The sequence below is a fragment of the Rhinopithecus bieti genome, unplaced genomic scaffold (genome assembly GCF_001698545.2).
Source record: "Rhinopithecus bieti isolate Rb0 unplaced genomic scaffold, ASM169854v2 scaffold_40368, whole genome shotgun sequence".
Lineage (NCBI taxonomy): Eukaryota > Metazoa > Chordata > Mammalia > Primates > Cercopithecidae > Rhinopithecus > Rhinopithecus bieti.
In genome coordinates, this window is record NW_016817546.1 from 3,022,070 (window position 1) to 3,044,850 (window position 22,781).

A 22,781-nucleotide genomic window follows, 5' to 3' on the forward strand; every position below is an offset into this window, starting at 1 on the left:
TGTTAGCCAGGATGGTCTCGATCTCCTGACCTCGTGATCCGCCCGTCTCAGCCTCCCAAAGTGCTGGGATTACAGGCTTGAGCCACTGCGCCCGGCCTAATTTTTGTATTTTAAGTAGAGACAGGGTTTCACCATGTTGGCCAGGCTGGTCTCAAACTCCTGACCTCAAGCCATCTGCCTGCCTCGGCCTCCCAAAATGCTAGGATTACAGGCGTGAGCCACCGCACCTGGCCAGGTTTTGAGTGTTCTTTATCAATTCTGGAATTGCTTTTATTCTGGAAGGGTATGGTCAGGTATTGTCAGTGGCTACTCAACATTTTTTCTTTTTCTGGCTTTTCATCAGTTTGTGATGTACATAGATATGGCTTTTGTTGTATTTATCATGCTTGGGGTTTCCTAAACTTCTTGCATCTGTAAATTTCCTTTTCGTCACCAGGACTCTAATTATCAACGTATTAAACTTCTTACCACTCTTCCATGGGTTTCTGACATTGTGTCCATGCGTCCTCAATCCTTTTCCTCTTTGTTCTTCATACTGGATAATTTCTTTCTTTTTGTTTTTTTTTTTGAGACAAACTCTCGCTCTGTCACCCAGGCTGGAGTGCAGTGGTACAATCTCAGCTCACTGCAACCTCTGCCTCCTGGGTTGAAGTGATTGTCCCACCTCACTCAGCCTCCCGAGTAGCTGGGACTACAAACAGGTACCACCACACCCAGCTAATTTTTGTATTTTTGGTAGAGACAGAGTTTCACCATGTTGGCCAGGCTGGTCTCAAACTCCTGACCTCAGGTGATTCGCCCAACTCGGCCTCCCAAAGTGCTGGGTTTACAGGCGTGAGTCACCACGCCTGGCCAAATTTTTTTATATGTGGTCCAGAGTTTACACGTTGGTCCAATAGGAGCTACTCGGCCACCACTAGAAGCAGAACCTCCTTAACTGACTAACTTTTGAAGTCTTCACCAACTTCTTTGGAAACCTCAGTTAAGGACTGAGACGTGACTCTCCAGCGCCCTCTGGAGGACCCCATTCCTGTCCTCTCCAGCCTATGACCGAATGCACCTGTAGGGGACGTTAACCCTGTGAAGTGTTCCTCTTGTTGCTTTGACTGGAGGTCAGCAGATACTGGGATCTTTCTTCTGTCACAGTGTCAGATCCATCAGCCAGACTTTGGAACAGGAGGCCAGCAGAAGGCGGTGGACTGTGAAAGGAGCAGACTGCAGCCTCCTTGAACTCGCAGCTGTACGCAGCGCAAGTTCTCCTGTGGGTAACACCCCATTGCCCTTCCCTGGAAAACCTGATTCATCTTGGGTGTTTCGTTTTTTGTATTTTTCCCCAGGCTCAACAGGGCCAGTCAGACATACTTCTTCCCTATTCACTTGACGGACCAGCTTCTGCCCAGCGCCGTGTTCTATGCCACCGTGGGGCCTCTAGTGGTCTACTTTGCCATGCACCGTCTGATCATCAAACCATACCTCAGGGCTCAGAAAGAGAAGTGAGTTGACACATCATGGACATGTCACTAGCCAGCCCTGTGCCTCAGTTTCCTCACCCTTAAAATGGAGGGGATAACAGAGCCTACTGCGTCGGGTGATGAGGAAAACCTGAGATAATTAATGCATGTAAAGCGCTTAGGCTGATGTCTGGGCCACGATTGGTAAATGTTAACTATTTCTCATCATTGTCAGTAGTTGGACTGCTGTTCTCTCTTCATTTGTAATTCCTGCTCTTAGAAAGGACTAGAGTTTATAGAAGTGTTGGGCCTCGGCCGGGCGCGGTGGCTCACGTCTGTAATCCCAGCAATTTGGGAGGCCGAGGTGGGCAGATCACGAGGTCAGGAGATCGAGACCATCCTGGCTAACACAGTGAAACCCCGTCTCTATTAAAAATACAAAAAACAAAATTAGCCGGGTGTGGTGGTGGGCGCCTATAGTCCCAGCTACTCAGGAGGCTGAGGCAGGAGAATGGCGTAAACCCGGGAGGTGGAACTTGGAGTGAGCCAAGATCGCGCCCACTGCGCTCCAGCCTGGGCAACAGAGCCAGACTCCACCTCAAAAAAAAAAGTGTTGAGTCTCTAAACCATGGCCTCAAGAAATAAACAGTTTTCCTTTCCCAGCCCTGAGTTTAAGAGGAATCCATTCTGGATTCTTATGTAAGGGGCCTGCATTAACTATAGTCTTGAAAGTCATGGAAACGCAGTTTATTTTGCAGTTTCTTAGATAATCCATTGGGGCATGCCATGAAACCTAAATTATTAGTGCAAGCATCTCTACAGAAAACTGAGAGCTGGTATAGATTTGTTACTTTGTAATATCTCATTTAGTAAATAAAGCATTGCACTTAGAGAATCTCAGATAAAGGAATGAATCTCCTCTTCTGGGCCCCTCTGGCCTTTGGATTCAGAATCCTAGTTCCCTAGGAGGCTTGAGGCCTGGAACAGTCTTCTGGGAGGACAGGCATATGCTGACCCCAAGGCCCATACTTTGTTACAGGAAAGCAGATCTCTGTGTCCAAAGTGGTATTAGTTGTTCCTACCAAAAGTCTTATTTAGTAACTCATGCCTGTAATCCTAGCACTTTTGGAGGCTGAGAGAGGAGGATCATTTGAGCCCAGGAGTTCACGACTAGCCTGGGCAATATAGTGAGACCCCCATCTCTATTTTAAAATTAAAATTAAGAAAAATAATAATCCCACAAGATTGGTGGGATCTATGAAATTCTCGTGTGCTGGGGTCTTCTTTCCAAAGAGACTGACAGTGGGTGTCCCGTCAGCTCAGTGAGGAGGTGGGGCGGAGCCATCTAAGGGTAAAATGAACACTGCCAGCCTGTGACCAACAGACTTGACTGAGACTGTCGTGGGAATATTTTTTAAAGTTCTAGAACTGGAACTCCAGTAAGATGACAGACTGTTCGCTGGGCTCGGGTCCAGCACGGGAGGCGCTGTGTTGGCTGGAAGCTGGGCAGCGCCACGCTAACATGGGGCTTGTGTTCCTCTCGCGTAAGGGAATTGGAGAAGCAGAGGGAAAGCGCCGCCACCGACGTGCTGCAGAAGAAGCAAGAGGCGGAGTCCGCTGTGAGTGCTGCCCCACCGTTCCTAAGCGAGGGCTGTAGGGGACACACTCCACACCCCACATGTTGGTCTCAAGGCCTTGGATGTCAGACTTCTCTTCTCCAACAACTTGCCTCTCCATGTAGTCTTTACTGTGGGATGCACTGCTGGGCTCTGCAGGCCCTGCCCTAAAGATAGTTACCCTCCAAAGGCATAACAAGGGCTTTTTTAAAGTGGTGAGTGTTGGCCTCTTTTCCTTCCCTCTGAGTGCTCTGCCTTTTACGGAGCAGGAGGGAGCAGGCTTCCTGGGTAAGTGGCGAGCACACTCCCAGGTGGCGGTGGGCTGTGTGCGTGGCCTGGCGAGCACATGCCTGTCTGAGTGGGCAGCACAGCTATGCCCAGTAGAGTGGCGCCACAGGAGAACACAGGTCCTTTCTCAGGAGGAGCTGGGATTCCAGCTTCTGTGAAATACCTTTATTTTTAAAGCTGACAACGCATGCAGTGTTTTTTTATTGGGTCAAGAAATCCCACCCACACATTTATGATCCCCAGAAAGGGAGCTCCCACCGGTGGCCACGGGAGGGTCATGCTGTTTCTGGTGCTTCTCACCTTCTGACCCAGAGCTGCCTGCCCTAAGTCTAGGAGTTTCAGAGCGAGCCACTTGGGTAGCAGAGCTGTCAGGTCCCTTGCTTTCCAGGCCCTGAGCAGGCATGTTGGCATGGACAAGACTGCCTGCCCGTGGCCCTCTGACCAGAGGTGGAGCAGGCCTGGTGGGGCCCTGACTGTGTCATCCATGTTCTCTGGCAGGTCCGGCTGATGCAGGAATCTGTCCGAAGGATAATTGAGGCAGAAGAGTCCAGAATGGGTGAGAATATGTGTCCTCTCTTGGGCCAGGGTGGGCGCTGGGGGTCTCCGAGCGGCACAGGGAGGTGCCCGGAGAAGGCCTTCCTCTACTCGGAGTCTGTCCTTAGGCCTCATCATCGTCAATGCCTGGTACGGGAAGTTTGTCAATGACAAGAGCAGGAAGAGTGAGAAGGTGAAGGTGATTGACGTGACTGTGCCCCTGCAGTGCCTGGTGAAGGACTCGAAGCTCATCCTCACGGAGGCCTCCAAGGTACAGCAGCACCAGCCACCACATGCCGTGTGCTCACAGATCGGAATGGGCTGGGCGTGGTGACTCACGTCTATAATCCTAGCACTTTGGGAGGCCAAGGTGGGCGGATTGCTTGAGCCCAGGAGTTTGGCGGATTGCTTGAGCCCAGGAGTTTGAGATCAGCCTAGACAACATGGCAAAACCCTATCTCTACAAAAAAGAGAAAAAATTAGACATGTGCCTGTTGTCCCAGCTGTTCGGGAGGCTGAAGCGGGAGGACTGATTGAACCCAGGAGGTTGAGGCTAGAGTGAGCTGTGATTGTGCCACTGCACTCCAGCCTGGGTGACAGAGCAAGACCCTGTCTTAAAAAAAACAAACAGAGGTTTGAAGAATAGCTTCAGTCTGACAAGGACAGCCTGGCCCCTTGAAGTGGGATCTTTGCCATCATCGGCATCTTACTGCATGGGATGCCGCCCAGCTCCTGAGCAGTACCCACGTTGGAGCTATTTGCTTCATTCAGTCATTTCAGCACTCACTCAATAAGGATTTACTGAGCCCCGCCTGTGGGCCAGCCACACCAGCAAACAGAACACGTGCCTGCCTTCATGGCATTTGATTCTGTTTATTTTTGCCTCATTGCAGAAAGAGCATGAGGTCACTTGTAACATGTGTGAGTCTCGCCTCTGGGGCCTGGTGCGTGGACCATCCAGAAGGATGAAAATGCAGGTTAGCTCAGGCCAGAGAGCTCCTGGCACCCTAGAAATCATCTAGTGGCCCTGTCTTAGTGTGACGATGGGGCCTTTATTAAGAAGCAAGTCTTGGCAATTTTTTTAAATTCTTGTTTCTTTTTCTTCAAGCCCCAAAGTTTGCATCTCCCCAGGGAGTCAGAGCCTGTGCACACTGCCCCTCCGGTGGTAGTGAGGAGGAGTGCTGGTCTTAGACCTTCTGGAGTACTGAGAGTAGCAATTTGTTACAGGCTGGGCTGCCTGGCTTTTATGACCCGTGTGTGGGGGAAGAGAAGAACCTGAAAGTGCTCTATCAGTTCCGGGGCGTCCTGCATCAGGTGATGGTGCTGGACAGTGAGGCCCTCCGGATACCAAAGCAGTGTGAGTAGCTGTCCCTTCGCAGTCACCAGCTAACGGAGCCGGGGACCTCAAAGCGGCTGCTCAGTGTGTGGGCTGCTGGCGACCTTCCCTCAGCTGCCTGCCTGGGAGCAGAGACGCCAACTAGCCCTTGACCCATGATTAACTCAGAGCCTGTGATTTGTGCCTTAAAAAGGGAGGGGGGGCCTTTCACAGGTGGAATTAGTGAGCTCGTTGGAAACTGTGGCTTGAGTGGGGGGGATGAAGCAGACCTCCACCTTCCAGAAGCAGCTGATTTTTGGCAGCGGGTGCTCTGCCTCACCTGGGCCCAGCCAGCTGCTGCTCCAGGTGACTGCTGAGCCCCATCAGTAGAAAGGAGCATGGGAACAGCCACCTTCTGATCACCTGTGTCTGTCTTTTCCTTTACAGCCCACAGGATCGATACAGATGGATAAACTGCCAAGAACCAGATTTTTAAAAGGCTGCATAAAATATTTTCCTGGGAGTCTACAAATTTGGAAACAGGGAAAAAACCCAGACATCAGATGTTTTTATTTTATATTATTATTATAGGAGGTGGTACCATATCAATTATGTGAAGGGACATGCAGACACCCCAGCTTTTGAGGGTGCTGGGGGTAGGACTGAGGCAGCCCCACTGGGAACCAGACTGCAGCGTGGCCTGTGGCTGTTTTACCAAGGACCGGTTCCTGGAGGGAAGGGCCCTGGCCCTGACTCTGCCGGGTCCCCTGAGTATGCGTGGGGCCCGCAGCCCGCCGCCCCGTAGTTCTTGGTTGGGTCTGGAGGTGTTTGTGGAACACCCTGCCCTCCACCACAGGAGCGTGAGCTGCTTCTCTTGAAATCCTGAACATGGGAAACAACGTGGAAAGCAGGCAGGCCTCCGGGTCAGGGAGCGTCTGCTGCGCTGACTTCCATGACCACCTCCTGCTGAAATAGTACTGCTTGAATCTGGAGCAGATTGCGGGTTTATAAAACTGCTTTTTATCTGAGAACAAACGGGTTTGGAAATTAGTCTTTTTTCCCCACTCCCAGAGCTGCTCAAATCATTCCACCAGCCCCTGCCGATCCCAGGGCCTGGCCCTGACACAGGTGGCTTCCCGTATCCCTGTGGGAAAATGCCCTGCCACCAGCGGGCTTGAGCTGGCCTGTGTCCCTCCACCACCTGCACCACCCACCTCCAGAGTGCAGTTGCAGTGGATGGGCAAGGCAGTTCAAGAGGACGGGACCAAGGCCCCGCTCCAGCAGACAGTGCAGACGGCACCCAAACCCGGCGGCTGGACCCCATGCCTGGCCCCGTGGCACGCCAGCAGGTGGGCCACTGCAGCTCCCCCGCTCCTGCAGGTCCGCGTCCTCCCAGCAGGGACACTCAGGGCCTGTGGCTCCGGAGCCTCCCCTTCATAGACCCTTCCTTCAGACCCTTAAACCCTCATGTGGCCCGCCAACTTGGGATGCAGAGATGCGGCAGAGCGGGACCCCCTTCCCAGCCTGGGCTTTGGCTGGCAGTAAAGTTAGCCTGAGGCCCTGTCTCGTGGGTCCTGGAAGTGGGCAGCCATTCCAGTCGGCTTTTGCTGACCCCTTGGAGCAAGCGGCTGCACAGGGCAAGTGGCCCCGAAGACCAGCCTGGCGGCTGGCCAGCTACGCCGGCCTCCAGCCCACCCCACTAGCTGTTGCTGAAAGTCAGGCTCCCCCTCCAGTCACCTGGGTCTGAGTAACGGCTAAGAACGCCCCTTGCTTCTGGTTTTGAAAGCAGTTCAGGTTGTCGCAGTTCGTAATATTCATCTCCATTTTTTAAAAGGTTCCTGACGCGCCCATGGCCCAACCCGGCGGTGAGCATCATGTTGCATGAGCCTGGGCCCCGGGCTTCCCGTGCGCCTCTGCCACAGGCGCTTCTGGGCACCTTCCTCTGCGTTTCATTTGCAGTCGACTGTACAGAAGGCACTCACCACAATAAACCTTTCCTGAAAGCAGAGGCTGGTGCTCTTCTGTTTATCATGTGTTCATTTTCAGGAGGGAGGGAACCCCTTCCCCAGAGGCTTCCTCCTCATACTTCACTCCTCACTCAACCACAGGGCTTCACGTGAAGCTGGGGTTCCATTTTCTACATTAAACATTGCCTGAGAAATAGACCCCGAGTTAGGAAATCAGGCCAGAACTTTTATTTTCTTTAATTCACTAAAGCTATAAATTAGACAAAATAGGCAAGTCTTTTTTTTTTTTTTTTTATCAGATGGAGTCTCGCTCTGTCACCCAGTGACAGTACTGGAGTGCAGTGGAGTGATCTCAGCTTCCTGCAAACCCTGCCTCCCAGGTTCAACTGATCTTCCTGCCTCAGCCTCCCAAGTAGCTGGGACTACAGGTGTGTGCCACCATGCCCGGCTAATTTTTGTCTTTTTAGTAGACATGGGGTTTCACCATGTTGGCCAGGCTGGTCTCAAACTCCTGACTTCAAGTGATCTCCCCACCTCGGCCTCTCAAAGTGCTGGGATTACAGGCGTGAGCCACCGCACCCAGCCATGGAAGTCAGTCTTCTTAGCAAAAGGAATCACGACACTAAAGAAAATGATGGGAGCGACACCAGAGAGAAAGACACTTTATTACACTGCCCGCTCACCCCAGGCCGGGACAGGAGTCACGCCTTAGAACCCTGAGCTGCTGTCCAGGCTGATGGAGGAGGGGACCACACATCGGCCACAGAGCGGGGCCCGTCACATGGCTTCCTCCCTGAGGAACATCTCCCACCCTGGGGCTTCCAACAACCCTCGCTCTGCGTGTGCTGAAAGGACAGCGTCCAGAATCAGCCTCGGCCTGGACTGCCGTTCCCGTGGGAGGATAAGCTCGTCATGCTCACAGACGTGCACTCGGTGCCATGCCTCTAAACGTCCCCCAGACGGCATCGGGGCTCTCGCTGGGGAGCTTGGCTACTGTCTCAATCCCCCGCCTGGCAGGCCTCACGACCAACTTTCTCAGTGTCTACAGCAGACAAAGATGTCCACAGCCAGAGCGCCAAAGCCCTGCTGGCCCTGGTGCCACTGCCGCCTCTGCGTCTGGAGCCTGTGGGGCTCAGCTCTGCTGCTCCGGCCCAAGTCTGGCCTGGAGTCCCCTGTGCCCTTTGCAGGCACGGAGGCGGCTGGACATCCTTTGCATCACCAGCCTCTGGGCCTGCAAGCGCTTCCGGAGCTTTTCATTTTCCTTCAGAGTGAGGAAGAGTTTTTTCTTCAGGCAATCTAAGTCCAAAAGGGCATAGCTGTGATCAGATGGCTGCTTGGACGGGGGCCTTCTCAGGCCCGCAGGGCCGGCCGGCCGGCCAACAGCCTCTGTTGCTTGCGGCCTCCATGGCGAGACCTGAGGACAGGGGAGTGAGAGCTGAGAGCTGCATCACCAGCAGGAAGGCGGGCCAGGGTGAGCAGGCCACCAGACACGCACCCAGCACAACCCCCAGGCGGCCGGACGCTCCTGGCTGGTCTCCCAAAATCCAGATGTGCCCATACCATGGTGGAGAATTTGGGGAGCTCTGAAACGCAGGCTGCACACCCGGCCACACGGGTCTCATGGCGGGCGTTCACTGGTTTCCATTTTGTTTGGAGCAAGTCATCCTGGGTCCAAGCACAGGCCACCTTTGCACTCAGTCTTACCTGTTTTAGGGGGCCTTCGGCATTTGGGGGCAACTGAAGCTCTTCAAGCGCAGTGTCCATCTTTCTCCCAGGGCTGTCCTCTCCGGCCCCCGCCTCAGGGAGGACCTGGGAACAGCAGCACGGAGTCAGGCACTATAGCCCTGTAGATGCAGGGCCCTCCTGCAGCTACTACCTGTCCCTCTGGGGGAGTGGCAACAGCCAGGGACCAGCTCCAGGGTCTGTGCCCCTCGACAAACTGCAGGCTTCTTCCTAGCACACACCCTGGAACTGAATTTTTTTTTTTTTTTTTTTTTTGGAGACAGTCTCGCTCTGTGACCCAGGCTGGAGTGCAGTGGTGCGATCTCAGTTCACTGCAACCTCCGCCCCCAGGGTTCAGGCAATTCTCATGCCTCAGCCTTCTGAGTAGCTGGAATTAAACAGGCACCCACTACCATGACCGGCTAAATTTTTTTTTTTGAAACGGAATCTAGCTGTCACCCAGGCTGGAGTGCAGTGGCATGATCCTGGCTCACTGCAACCTCCGCCTCCTGAGTTCAACCAATTCTGCCTCAGCCTCCTGAGTAGCTGGGACTACAGGCACATGCTACCACACCTAGCCAACTTTTTTTTTTTTCCCTTGGAATGGAGTTCCACACTTTCGCCCAGGCTGGAGTGAAGTGATGCGATCTCGGCTCACCGCAACCTCCACCCCAGGTTCAAGTGATTTTCTCCAGAGTAGCTGAGATTACAGGCGCCCACCACCATGTCCAGCTAAATTTTTGTATTTATTTGGCGTGGTAGCAGGCATCTGTAATCCCAGCTACTCGGGAGGCTGAGGCAGGAGAATCACTTGAACCTGGGAGGTTGCAGTGTGCCGAGATCACGCCACTGCACTCCAGACTGGGTGACACAGCGAGACTCTCACAAAAAAAAAAAAGAAAAGAAAAAGGGAATCGGGCACCATCCTTACTAGCAACTGAGATTCTTTCATATTGAAAAGAAGGAAGCTGAGAGGCTTGGGCCTTCCCTCCAGAAAAACATGGAATCCAAACTGGCATATGAGGAAAGGCGACAGCCCTGCAGGCCGGCCTCGCTGGGAAAATCCCGCCTCCCTGTCTCAACCCACAGCATAATTTAAACGTTCAAGTGCCTGGTCCGGTGCACTCACCTTTTCTTTCTGAGAAGAGCTGGCATTTCCTCTCTCACTGGCAGGGTCTGTGTTCTCCCTCACCTGCTACAAGAGACACACAGAGTGGATGCAGACCCCAAGAACCCTCAGAGCTCAGGGCAGGCCTCGGGCATCATGGTTGTCCCTGCTGCTTGGCCCACTGCGTGCCACAATCAATGAACAGTTGCTAAATGAAACGGACCTGAAGCTCAACCCAGTTCACACTGCTCACTTGGTGTGCTTCTCTTTCTCCAAAGATGTCCCTAAATCATGGTCAGAGTGCCCTGAATAGGTCCCTGTAGACCTACTTCCTATGCGTCACCCCAGGGCCTGGCACGCGGCCCCACGACCGCCAGCACGCGGCAGAAGCCCAGCTCACCACTCGAGGTGCCACTGATACAGAACCTGCAGCCCCCAGGCCAGCCGGGTGCAGGGCCCACAAGGCACAGCTGGCAGGGGCCGTACCCAGCTTCTCCCCACCAACCTGGCACTGGAAGCACTGAGGGCTACAATGACAAACGTCCCCCACTTCCAGTGGCTCAAGTATCATCTTTCCAGAACAGATGTTACCACAAATACATGAAAGTAATGAAAGTGCTCATCTATGGACACACCCCCTAAGCACCTGTGCTGTGCCAGGCAGCGTCCTGGGTTTGGGGCCTGAAGCAGGGAAAGCAGCCCCTGCCCTCATGGAGACTCTGTTCCAGGGAGAAGACAAAACCAGTGAGGGAAACAGGAAGGACAGCAGGGGCCACAGGGGACAGGAAGACCGAGGGGCAGGAAGGGGTTGGAGGCTAGCTGGGGTCTGAGGGTCCAGGAGGGCTTCCTGAAGGAAGGGACGGCCGACCCGAAGAGGTTGAGGCAGAGTGCATGAGGCCATCTGGGAAGGGCGCTGGGGAGGACAGATGGGGCAGGGCTCCTAGGCAGCCACTCTGGGTGTGTTTGCTCCGTGGCCACCTTGCTCTTCCCATCGGCTCCACTCTTCACTCACGATCCCTTTCCTCTCCCGATAAACCCACCAGCACAGGGAGCTGCTGGCCTGTGGCCTGTCCTGCCACTGCTCTGCCTGCCCACTCCAGGTGGGTGCTCCTGTGGCCAAGAATCCGATCTCAAGGCTTCAGCATCCAACTCTTTGTGAGCCCACCCCAGCGCCAGGCCCACACACCTCACCTCCACCAAGGCAACCTCTGCCTCCCAGTTTAAGCAATTCTCCTGCCTCAGCCTCCCGAGTAACTGGGATTACAGGCACCTGCCACCACACCCAGCTAATTTTTGTATTTTTAGTAGAAACGGGATTTCTTTTTTTTTTTTTTTTTTTTTTTTTTGAGACGGAGTCTCGCTCTGTCTCCCAGGGCTGGAGTGCGGTGGCGCGATCTCCACTCCTGCAAGCTCCGCCTCCCGGGTTCACACCTCTCCTGCTCAGCCTCCCGAGTTAGCTGGGACTACAGGACACCCGCCACGGCGCCAAGGCTAAATTTTTTTGTATTTTTAGCAGAGACAGGGTTTTCACGTGTTAGTCAGGATGGTCCTCGATCCTCCTGACCTCCGTGTCTGCCTGTCTCGGCTCACCAAAGTGCTTAGGATTACAGCGTGAGCCACCGCACCCGGCCCTTATTTTTTTTTTTTTTTTTTGAGGTCGGGAGCACTCAGTCGCCCAGGCTAGAGTGCAGTGGCGCGATCTCGGCTCACTGCGAGCTCCACCTCCCGGGTTCACGCCATTCTCCTGCCTCAGCCTCCCAAGTAGCTGGGACTACAGGCGCCCACAACCATGCCTGGCTAATTTTTTTTATTTTTAGTAGAGATGGGGTTTCACTGTGTTGGTCAGGCTGGTCTTGATCTCCTGACCTCGTGATCCGCCCGCCTCGGCCTCCCAAAATGCTGGGATTACAGGCGTGAGCCACCGCGCCTGGCCTAGAAATGGGATTTCAACATGTTGGCCGGGCTGGTCTCGAATTCCTGACCTCAGGTGATCCACCCACCCCTGCCTCCCAAAGTGCTGGGATTACAGACATGAGCCACCACATCCAGCCATAAAATGATTCATTTTTAAAGTGGCTTTAATGTATGACTTCCCTTAAAGCCGAGGTCATGGCCAGCAGGGCCACAGGGCTGTGGACCCCGGAGGTGCAACAGTGCTGTTGTCACTGTAGTTCTTGGCCTTGGCTTTTCCCGCACATGCCGCCACCCCCACTGCCCCCAGCTGCTGGTAAACAGTGCGGGCTGGATGTGACCGGACAGAAGGCGCAGAGCCCTCCTACCTGTGTGGGGTCCTGAAAGGCGAACACCGTGGGCACGGCGTTGTGCTTCAGGTTCTTGCGGTTTCCAAAGGCGCTGAAGCACTCTGGCCGGAAGTGCTCAGAGCAGATGACGGTGTGCTGCTTGGGCTGGAAGTTGGCCCGGCCAATGTTCAGCACCCACTCCTTCAGCAGCTCCGGGCGGCTGAACGGAAACCTAAGGGCAGAGGCAGGGGATGTGAGGCCCAGCAAAGCTGGACCCAGCGCCTCAGAGTCATTCAGAATTCTCACATCACCACAGAGTATTTCCCTGGACAGCTGCGGACATTCAGTCCTCTCGCTTTGTTACATCACATCTAATTTCTGGAAGCTTCTGTCACAGCTGTTAAAGCATTCTTAACAAGAAACCCGAGACCACGAGCATGGCCAGAGAGCCCAAGTGAGCTGTTTCCAATGCTACATTTGCCAGGAGCCTGCCATGAGCCAGGCCCTGTTCTTCGTGCTGGAGAACGGGGGTAATGAGACAGTCCTCGCCCCCAAGGAGCTGATACTTTGGAGCAGGGGCACAGCTGACAAGCCATACACATGTGGACAGTGTCTTCCAGGGATGACAGTTGCTCCAGAGAACAGACAGAGGGAAGCCCTGGGGTGGTCAGGAAAGGCAGCTGAAGGGGTGATGTTTGAGCACAGACCACAGGAAGTGGGAGCGCGAGTGATGCGGGCTTCAGAACGGGCAGCAGGAGCAGCCACTGACACAGGTCCAGCTGAGACAGCGAGAGGGAGTGGGGACTGCATGACACAGAGCCCTGAGCAGTTGGGGAGTCCCTGGAGGCTCTAGGCAGAGGTGAGATGGAACCTGAGTCCACCCTGGTTGCTGTGGGACCAGGTGTTGGCAGGAAGTGGTACTGAGAGGGCAGATTTGGATGTATTTTGAAAGTCATGCAGTAAGGTTTGCCTGTAGATGGTAACATTGAGAAGGAAGGAGTTTCATGTTTGAGATAAAAGAAGTTACAGGAGGGCAGGTTAAAGGGATCAGAAGTTTGTTTTGTAGTGGATGAGCATGGTGGCTCATGCCTGTAATCCCAGCACTTTGGGAGGCCAAGGCAGGCCGACTGCCTCAACTCAGGAGTTCGAGACCAGCCCAGCCAACATGGTGAAACCCCATCTCTATTAAAGATGCAAAAATTAGCCCAGCATAGTGGCACACTCCTGTTATCCCAGCTACTTGGGAGGCTGAGGCACAAGAATCACCTGAACCAGGGAGGCAGAGGCTGCAGTGAGCCGAGACTGCACCACTGCACTCCACCTAGGCAACAAATTGAGAGTCTGTCTCCAAAAAGAGAAGTTGGTTTTGTATCTCAGGAGTTCAATTTGAGGTGCTTTTTAGGCTTTCCATGTGCTGGGGTGACAGACAGCCACATGCATCTGGAGACGTCAGTGTGGAGGCCAACCCCGCGGAACCGATAAGCCTGGGTGAGACGGGCCCCTGGGGAGCAAGTACGGCTAGAAGCCACCCCTGGGCCATGGCCCACACCCCAGGGCTCCAACACTTAATGCTGGAAATAAGGAGGACCCAGCAAAGGAGACTGAGAAGAGATACCACTTCTGGCCAAGAAGCGTACCAGACGCCATGTGAGAAAAGTGACCCAGGCTCAGGGGTCAGTTGTGTGAAATGCCACAAAGTCAATTAACATCACAAGGCTCACTAGTGGCGTGACAGAGCTCTCATGGGAATGGAAGGAACAGCTTCAAGAGAGAAGGTACGGCAACTCCATCCCCAGGTACGTACCTGCCAGAGGCAAAACAGATAGATGCACCACAACAAGTCCCACCAAAACCGGCCAAAACAATGTTTTTTTGTTTTGTTTTTTGAGACGGAGTCTCGCTCTGTCGCCCAGGCTGGAGTGCAGTGGCACGATCTCGGCTCACTGCAACCTACACCTCCCAGGGTCAAGCGATTCTCCTGCCTCAGCCTCCTGAGTAGCTGGGATTTCAGGTGCGCACTCGGGTAATTTTTGTATTTTTAGTAGAGACGGGGTTTCGCCATGTTGGCCAGGCTGGTCTCGAACTCCTGACCTCAGGTGATCCACCCATCTCGGCCTCCCAAAGTGGTGGGATTACAGGCATGAGCCACCACGCCCGGAACAATGTATTTGTCATCCAAAAAATGGGGCCACCCAAATGCCCTTCCATGGTAGAACAAATCAGTAAATTCTGGTACTTGCATTCAATGTGGCAATGAAAGCAAATGAACTGCAATCCACTCTGACAGAGGGCAGGATAGGGTTCTCCTTGGGCAGGAGAGAGGAGGCGGGCCTGGGAGGGGTCCAGGTGGGGGGGTCTTCTCGGGGTTAGTGATGTTTTATTTCTTATTTTGAGATGAGGTATCGCTCTGTCACCCAGGCTGGAGGGCAGTGGCAAGATTATAGCTCACTGCAGCCTCGAACCTGGGTTCAAGCAATCCTCCTACTTCACCCTCCCGAGCACCTGGGACTACAGGGGCACGCCACCTTGCCTGGCTAATTTGTAAAAATTATTTGCAGAGACAGGGTCTCTCATTCTGTTGCCCAGGCTGATCTCAAACTTCCAGGTTCAAGTGATCCTCCCGCCTCGGCCTCCCAAACTGCTAGGATGACAGGCTTGAGCCACCGAGCCCAGCCGGTAACGTTTCAGTTCTGTGGCATTCACCTGGGGAAAACTCGCCGGGCTGTGTACTTATGATTTGTGCATTTTTCTGTATGTACGTTATGTATACTTCAAGCAAAGCATTTATCACAAAACAGTGCAATGGGAGCAGAGGGAATGCGAGCGATGAGCACAAGCCGCCCTTCGGAGATGTGCCCAAAGTGGGTAGAGAAATGGTGCCGTGGCTGGACCTTGGAGAAAGCGCAACTTTGACCAAGGGCGATTGCTCCCGGCCCGGGCCAGGGGAGTGCAGCAGCAGACTCCAAAGCCTCCAGCATCCTCCCGCGACCCTGCAAAGTCCCTTCCCACTGCCTGGACGCCCCTTGGGGGGTCCACTCCTCCACTGCACCGCCCAGGTGCCGCGCTCCCTTCAGGGCGGCGCGCGACGGGGGCTGTAGGGGCCAGGGCACAGCAAACCCCGGCCGCGGCCCGCTCGTCCTCTCAGCAGACACCTGCTCTGCTCCGGGCGTGTCCCGGCCCCAGCTCCGCCAGGTGCGCCGCTGACCCTCCGTCCGCCCCTCCCCGCATCACCACGGCGGGCGAGGCGGCGCCAGCCCCTCTGGGCCCAGGAGCTCGGCCTGTCCCTGGGCCGCACGCCCTCGGGCCTCCTGGGTGCTCCCGCCCGGCGTGCCAAGGCCTCGGAGTCGGTTCGCGGGCCCCGGGTCTGAGCCTCCCGCGACCCCAGGTCCCCGCCTCTTACCGGTGGAAGGTGAGCTGCTTCCTGCGGCTGCTGTAGCGGTTGCAGCACTGCCGGGCCGCGCACGACTTCGGCATCTCGAGCCAGGCCCGGCTGCCCCCAACAAAGATGGCGGCGGCGGGGCCTGCGGGGAGGGGAGGGACCTGCGGGGAGGGGCGGGGCCGCCGGGAGGTGGTGACTGGCCTGGCACGGCTCCAGGGCGCGCTCATCCCGCCATCCCGCCATCCCGCCATCCCAGCCACCCGCGTCTCCCCTGGGTCGGACGGGACCCGGGGCGCCACGTCAAGGGGTGCTCCAGGCCGCAACTCAGCCCCGAAACCCCAACTCCTAGCCTTGGGCCTGTGCAAGTCTTACCCCATTCGCCAGTGCCCGTCGCCTTTCACCTCCTTGCTTTGAGCACCCAACCAGGACTCAAAGCCACTCACAGCCTTGGACAACTGGAAACCAAAGGCCAACCCGTCAGTGTTTTTAGGGCTTTGAGGTGTGAATAGGTCTGGACTCCTCTGACGTCACTGGAGGTGGTACTAGTTGGCCACTCACTGGTGGTGTCAGTTCAGAGGCCAGACAGCTCACTGCCTTAAGTTTGGTCACTGGGAACCCCCAAACGTGAAGAGGCAAAAAGGGCAACCGAGGGGGAGGGAGATTCCAGCTCAGGCCTTGCAGAAACTCCGAGGAGGCTGCAGCTTTCTCAAAGCAGGCCATAGGGAAGGCATCATCTTGTGAGGAAAAAAAAAAAATTGGTCAGGCGCAGTGGCTCACGCCTGTAATCCCAGCACTTCGGGAGGCCGAGGCAGGCGATCACCTGAGATCAGGAGTTCAAGGCCAGGCTGGCCGACGTGGTGAAACCCCATCTCTACTAAAAATACAAAAATTAGCCACGCATGGTGGCACATGCCTGTAATTCCAGCTACTCAGGAGGCTGAGGCAGGAGAATCGCTTGAACCCGGGAGGCGGAAGTTGCAATGAGCCAAGATCGCATCACTGCACTTCACAGCCTGGGTGAGAAGAGCAAAACTCTGTCTCAAAAAAAAAAAAAAAAAAATCAGTCAAGAGTAGGCTAACCACTCACTGCGGCTTGAGCTAATCCACAATCTGATGAAGAAACTGCAAGAACCATTCACATCTACTCATCCTGTGGTTTGTTTCTGAGGAATTCACCAGCAAGGTACATTAACTCTGTGGACATTTTCTATCCTGCTAAAGTGCACACTGAGAGGCTGCCTTCCCAGAGACTTGATGTAATCATGGTTTGGGGAGGTAGTGAGTAGAAGTAACACAACTGTCCTTCAGCCCACAACACAATTGCCTGAGCCTTGAATCATGAACCTCAAAGTAGCAATATATTTATTTACAAAATATACAGTTTCACAGAAACAGCTTCGCTTTATACACATAAACTTTAAAATTACACAGAACCATGTAAACGATGTGAAGTGTCTGGCCTGGCCAAGGCTGACGGGAGGGCCTACTTTTGGGGTGACATCCCTCCCTCCCCTCACTTCATTAGCCACCAACCAGGAGCCCCAGATGGGTCATGCCTAATTTGCATATAAAGAAGCTGATTGCAGCCGCCCAGCTCAATCTAACACAAAAACCAAGGTGTCCGACTTCTTAGACACCGCCCACAGGGACAGATCTGCTAAAAGAACAAAAATGCAATCAAGGAAACAAAATGGAGATGAGTGGCACATGCACTCCAGGGGCATCGAGCCTTCTAGCACACAGGATGGGTGCCAGGGCCAGCAGCTCCACTCTAAAGTCACGTGGATTCTTAAATGCACCTTGAAAAGCTTGTGGAATTTTTTTTAAAAAAAGAAGAAAACCACTTTGGAGCTTTGGTTATTCGTATGGTGAAGACACTGGACAGGCATTATCTCAGGGCAGATCTTTGGCAAATTCCTCTCCAATGCATCCTGGCCGTTTGCCCTGGTCAGAACCAGACAAGTGTCTGGAGAGAAGGTAGTTTCTAAACCAGCTTACTATTTTTCTCTACAGAACCTCCCCCTTGGAGATCTTCACAATAAACTGGCTTCAGAAACTATTTCTCTCTAGTTTCATGTTAATACGAGCAACAGAACTTTAAGACGGTTGGACAAGTGTGAAAGATACTAGGACAAAAAAATGCCTCTGATTAGCCAAATTACGGTTCAAGCCCCTTGGTGCTTCAGTGGGGGAAGGTGGGAAGAGTCTGCCTGGTGGCCTGGCACAAAGGTGCCACATGAAGGGGAAGCCCCCAGCAGAGAGAACACGGGCCCATCCCGCTGAAAACAAACATGACTCGCTTGAGTATTCTTCCCTTTCCATGCCTTAAAGAAACAATGCTTATGAAAACCTACCAATCAATTAGAAAATGTTTTGAGAACAAGTATTGAACTGCTGAAGAGCAGTGTTCTTTTCAGAGAAAGCCGGAGCCCCTCTCCCTTCCAGCCCCAGAACCACCAGTGTTCCGGGGCTACCCCGCCCTCGAGCAGAGTTCTTTCACAGCCTCCGGCATCAACTCCCAGGTTTCTCCAGAGCTGGCCCTCACAGGGGCCTCCCGGGTCCAGGATCCCAGCTGACATCTAAGGAACTCGGCACAGTTCCAAGGGGTCATCCTGAAGGCCCATGTTACCCTATCACTCACTCACCAACTCCAAACAGAAAAAAAGGACTCAAGTCCTAACCTTGCCCTGTGGAACCGGCAGGCCAGCCTGTCTAAAGGGCACACGAGAATCACCCAACGGAAGAGGCCTCCCGCCTAACTCTCCTTCACCCTATCATTTAGAGGAACACCATGCGGGTCCCAGTGATTGCCTAACCTTTATGCTGCTACCAGAATGAGGTGAAAGGAAGAGACGAGGACAGAATCTACGAGTCCCCACACTCGCAAACAGCTGGCCTGGGCCCCACCAAGACCTCACACACCAACTAAGAGGGCGCTCAGCAAGAAATCAGCCAATACTTTTGGCTGTACCGTGCAAAAAGACAGGGTTTTTTACATCGTGCAAAACAGGAAACTGAGTTATGAACACGGGCCACCTCAACCCCCCAACCAAGCCCCTTTCCACAGAGAAGTGGCCACATTGTCCCTTTTAACAAACAGAAGGAAACCTAAGAACCACGAGCTGACCCGCCACCCCAGCGCCCTTTGAGGGGAGCCCGAGGCCTCCCGCCAGTGCCTCCCCCAGCCTGTCAGGCAGCTGCTGACGCCGGCAGAGGGCAAGCCACTAAGTAGGGGCAACTTGGATGGTTGCTGTACAGACACTTTTGGTAAAAGACTTAACACGCAAGAAAAAGCTTACACGTATGGCTGTTCATTAACAGGCCGGGGAAACCGAACACCTCTCCCCAACACAGTGGAAGCAGAGTAACAGCTGGCACTGAGCCCAATCAGCGGGAATCTCTTAGCGAAGATAGCAAAATGCACAGCTACCATGGACCCTCATTTTCAAACGCGCCAAACCCGCTGCACGTGGGTGTCCAGTCCACCTCCACTGCAGGGAACGCAGCTCTGGCAGCATCGCTGGCCGACAAAGGTTGCATTCGGTCACCGGCTATGTACAGTTTCTACCTCGGACAGCCTGTCCTTTTGCTTAGGCACCTAAATGGCAGGGATCTGCCCGCACCAGAGCTGAGAGTTCTGTGCTCAACTAAGAGAAGGGCAAAAAAGCACACCGTCGCTTCCGATTCCACGCTCGCAGCCTCCTCGCCAGACAGCAGTCAGTCCAGGAACAGCTTCCGGGAGCCCGTCCGCGAGCGGTTGGAACGGCGGATGTCAAACTTGGAGTCCCGGCACTTTTGGCAGACAAACACTTCCGGAACATTGGATTTCCGGATTTTCGCACAGGACAGGTGAATCCAGGTGTGGCACTCATTACACTCGATCATGGGGCGGCCGGCAAATGGCTTCATGCAGAAGCAGGTCACGAGGTCCCAGGAATCGTCATCTGGAAGGAAAGACACTCTTAAGGAGGGAAGACAAATTCCCGCCGTTCCTCGCCATCAGCTGGGTTTCTACGAAACCCCCTACTCAACGGACGACAACACTTCCAATTGCCACTCGAAGCTGACAGTTCTCTCTGAAAAGGCACAAGGGGCTCCAAAATGTGTGGGAACCAGGTATTACCCAGGAGATGCTTACTTTTTTTTTTTTTTTCTGAGACAGGGTCTCACTCTGTCACCCTGGCTGGAGTGCAGTGCTGCCATCACACCTCATTGCAGCCTCAAACTCCTGCACTCAGCCTCCCAAGTAGCTGGGACTACAGGGACACACCACCACACTAGGCTATTGTTTTTCTTTTTTTCTCGAGACGGAGTTTTGCTGTTACCCAGGCTGGAGTGCAATGGCGCGATCTTGGCTCACTGCAACCTCCACTTCCTGGGTTCAAGTGATTTTCTTGCCTCAACCTCCTGAGTAGCTGGGATTACAGGCACGCACCACCACAGCTGCCTAATTTTTTTTATTTTTTATTTTTATTTTTAGTAGAGTCGGGGTTTCACCATGTTGGTCAGGCTGCTCTCGAACTCCTGACCTAGTGATGTGCCCGCCTCGGCCTCCCAAAGTGCTGGGATTACAGGCGTGAGCCACCGCGCCCAGCCGTTTTTTGTATTTTTGCAGTGACAGGGCTTTGCCATGCTGCCCAAGCTGGTCTCCAACTCCTGAGCTCAAGCAATCCACCCGCCTTGGCCTCCCAAAGTGCTGGCATTACTGGTGGAGCCACCGCGCCCAGCCTGGATGTTTACTTGGATGCTTCCTTAGAACTATATCCTTTTTATGTTCTGAGGTCTTGGAATCTCAGCTGTCTCTAGCGGCAATCAACCCCTTCCTAAACATCTCCATATCCACATTCCTGCAGCTCTTCTCCTCCTTGGACACTGGGGCTGTCACACTCTACAGAAGGAACCAGACCCTCTGCCCCAGAGAGATGACCACTTAATAAAATAACCTCTCCTCTAACCACCAGCCAGCAAGGGTCATCATCCTTCAGAGACCACTCACCTGAGTCCACCATGATGTCTTCATCATTGCCAGTGCTGTCCTCGTCTCGGAACACCACCTGCTTTCCCTGCCGGACGATAGTCCGTTTGCCTTCAGTTTTTATTTCTTTGACCTGATCAGGTGACACAGTGGCACAAGATCCACTGGAGGGAGTATCGGAGTCCCAGCCCGAGCAGGGGTCACTGGGAGCCTGGGGGATATCCTGCAAGGTGGGACTCGTAGGGGTCTCCACATAGGGGTCAGTGGCTTCCAGCTTCAGCAAGCCACCCCTGTACCCCTCCTTCCCGGGCGCATCGCTGTCTCTGCGCTTCCTCTTCTTCTTCTTCTTCAGCTTGTCCGTTTTCTTTCTGTCCAGCAGGAAGTTACTGGGCTTGGCTCGCTGCAAGAGAGTGGGCTGCAGGTGGCTAAAGCAGCGGTCAGAGACTGGCAAGGGCACTGAGGACGCGATGTCTGAGAAACCCGCATCCCAGCCGTCGCTGTCAATGGTACCAGCAGTGCTATTGGCAGGGCTGGGGCTGCTCCTTAAAGGGAGTTCCTAAAAAGATAAAGGTGGTGGATTCCAGTTACTGGTGACAAGATCCAGCCCAGACCAGAGCATCCCCAGCCACCCAGCCAGGTCAGACCTCCAGAGACGTCCGCACAACTTTGAGCTTCTCTACCCATCAGCATCACACTTGAAGCAACAGTACCACGAGTTCTGGCCCGGCGCGGTGGTTCACACCTGTAATCCCAGCACTTTGGGAGGCCAAGGCAGGCGGATCACCTGAGACTAGGAGTTCAAGACCAACCTGGCCAACATAGTGAAAGCCCATCTCTACTGAAAATACAAAAATTAGCTGGGTGTGGTGGTGGGCACCTGTAGTCCCAGCTACTTGGGAGGCTGAGGCAGGAGAATCACTTGAACCCGGGAGGCGAATGCTACAGTAAGCCAAGATTGTGCCAGTGCACTCCAGCCTGGGTAATAGAGTGAGATTCCGTGTCAAAAAAAAAAAAAAAAAACCAAAAAAACAAAAACCACAGTGCCATGAGTTTAATGTGATGCCACAAGGAGAGAAACTCCCTGCCGAACCCTCAGCCCCATCTTAGAGACAGGAAATTAATCCATGTGCAACAGGTGTCTGTGGGAGGGAGTGCTGTGGACGCCCACTCCTATCTGCTAATCACTCCCTGGTTGTAAAACCTCTCCTTCCATTTGCCCTTCCAAAAGATGTATTAAGTAAATTTAAATTAGTTTTGAGAATTTCCTGACACTCTTAAAAAACTAGACATTCCAAAATATTGCAAAATCCAGTAGGTAATTACTGCCCCAAAGCGGTGAAGTAAACTCTATGGTTCCTTCAGATCACAAGTGTATCATCTGCAAACAGTGGCAACGTTCTCCTTGTTAGAAAACAGGCATTAGGCTGGGTGTGGTGGCCCACACCTGTAATCCCAGCACTTTGGGAGGCTGAGGCGGGTGGATCACCTGAGGTCGGGAGATCGAGACCAGCCTGGCCAACATGGTGAAACCCCTTCTCTACTAAAAATACAAAAAAAATTAGCTGGGCATGATGGCGGACGCCTGTAATCCCAGCTACTTGGGAGGCTGAGGCAGGGAGAATTGCTTGAACCCAGGAAACAGAGGTTGCAGTGAGCTGAGATCACACCACTGCACTCCAGCCTGAGCCACAGAGCAAGACTCCGTCTCAAAAAAAAAAAAAAGAAAAAAAGAAAGTAGGCATTAGCCACCTATGCTAGCAGTTTGCCTGCTAGAAATGTACTGAATGCAGCTGGGCACAGTGGCTCGTGCCTGTAAATCCAACACTCTGGGAGGCCAAGGCAGGAGGATCACTACCTCGCGTCCAGCCTCGGCAACACAGTGAGACCTTGTCTCTACAAAAAAAATAAAATGATGGCCAAACACGGTGGCTCACTTGAGGCCAGGAGTTTGAGACCAACCTGGTCAACATGGCGAAACCCTGTATCTACTAAAACTACAAAAATTAGGTGGGCATGGTGGTAGGCCTGTAGTCCCAGCTACTTGGAAGGCTGAGGTGGGAGGATCACTTCAGTGCAGCAGAAAGAGGTTGCAGTGGGCCAAGATCATGCCACTGCACTTGAGCCTGGGCAACAGAGCAAGACTTGTCTCAAAAAAAAAAAAAAAAAAAAAAAAGGGGGTTTTTTAT

At 53.7% G+C, this 22,781-nt stretch overlaps 3 protein-coding genes across 6 annotated transcripts in view; 1 reads left to right on the forward strand and 2 right to left on the reverse strand.

The window, feature by feature from the left end:
* DNAJC11 (DnaJ heat shock protein family (Hsp40) member C11) overlaps window positions 1–6,239 on the forward strand; it is an 81,359-nt gene extending 75,120 nt beyond the window's left edge. The window contains exons 11-16 of the mRNA XM_017856030.1: window positions 1,338–1,493; window positions 3,001–3,070; window positions 3,854–3,911; window positions 4,018–4,160; window positions 5,117–5,246; window positions 5,652–6,239. Of these exons, the coding sequence (XP_017711519.1) occupies window positions 1,338–1,493; window positions 3,001–3,070; window positions 3,854–3,911; window positions 4,018–4,160; window positions 5,117–5,246; window positions 5,652–5,677 (583 nt within the window). The 3' untranslated portion in view covers window positions 5,678–6,239. The remainder of the gene's footprint in view (window positions 1–1,337; window positions 1,494–3,000; window positions 3,071–3,853; window positions 3,912–4,017; window positions 4,161–5,116; window positions 5,247–5,651) is intronic.
* A 1,576-nt stretch (window positions 6,240–7,815) lies between these two features.
* THAP3 (THAP domain containing 3) lies at window positions 7,816–16,087 on the reverse strand. 4 transcript variants are annotated; one of them, XM_017856034.1, is made up of 6 exons: window positions 15,993–16,079; window positions 15,642–15,781; window positions 12,281–12,473; window positions 10,023–10,085; window positions 8,876–8,980; window positions 7,816–8,585 (listed from the first exon to the last, which is right to left on the reverse strand). In XM_017856034.1, exons 2-6 carry the CDS (start codon window positions 15,713–15,715, stop codon window positions 8,304–8,306), a joined length of 717 nt encoding a protein of 238 aa, XP_017711523.1. In that variant the 5' UTR covers window positions 15,716–15,781; window positions 15,993–16,079; the 3' UTR covers window positions 7,816–8,303. The 4 variants fall into 4 exon arrangements, with proteins under 4 accessions (XP_017711523.1, XP_017711522.1, XP_017711521.1 ...); XM_017856033.1 differs by having other exon boundaries at window positions 10,023–10,088; window positions 15,993–16,077; XM_017856032.1 differs by having other exon boundaries at window positions 7,818–8,980; window positions 15,993–16,087.
* An 869-nt stretch (window positions 16,088–16,956) lies between these two features.
* The window catches only part of PHF13 (PHD finger protein 13), an 11,616-nt gene continuing 5,791 nt past the window's right edge, over window positions 16,957–22,781 (reverse strand). The window contains exons 5-6 of the mRNA XM_017855999.1: window positions 20,617–21,151; window positions 16,957–19,564 (exon numbers count right to left, since the gene is read on the reverse strand). Coding sequence (XP_017711488.1) covers window positions 19,338–19,564; window positions 20,617–21,151 — 762 coding nt within the window. The 3' untranslated portion in view covers window positions 16,957–19,337. The remainder of the gene's footprint in view (window positions 19,565–20,616; window positions 21,152–22,781) is intronic.

Bases quoted from the DNA above. Each gene is read 5' to 3' on its own strand.
- THAP3 (XM_017856031.1), bottom strand. From the start codon at position 15,715: ATGCCGAAGTCGTGCGCGGCCCGGCAGTGCTGCAACCGCTACAGCAGC. The intron at 10,089-12,280 runs GTAGGAGGGCTC...TGTCTCTTGTAG, and splicing joins CCTTTCAGGACCCCACACAG to CAGGTGAGGGAGAACACAGA. The intron at 8,981-10,022 runs GTGAGTGCACCG...TGCTGTTCCCAG, and splicing joins GCTCTTCTCAGAAAGAAAAG to GTCCTCCCTGAGGCGGGGGC.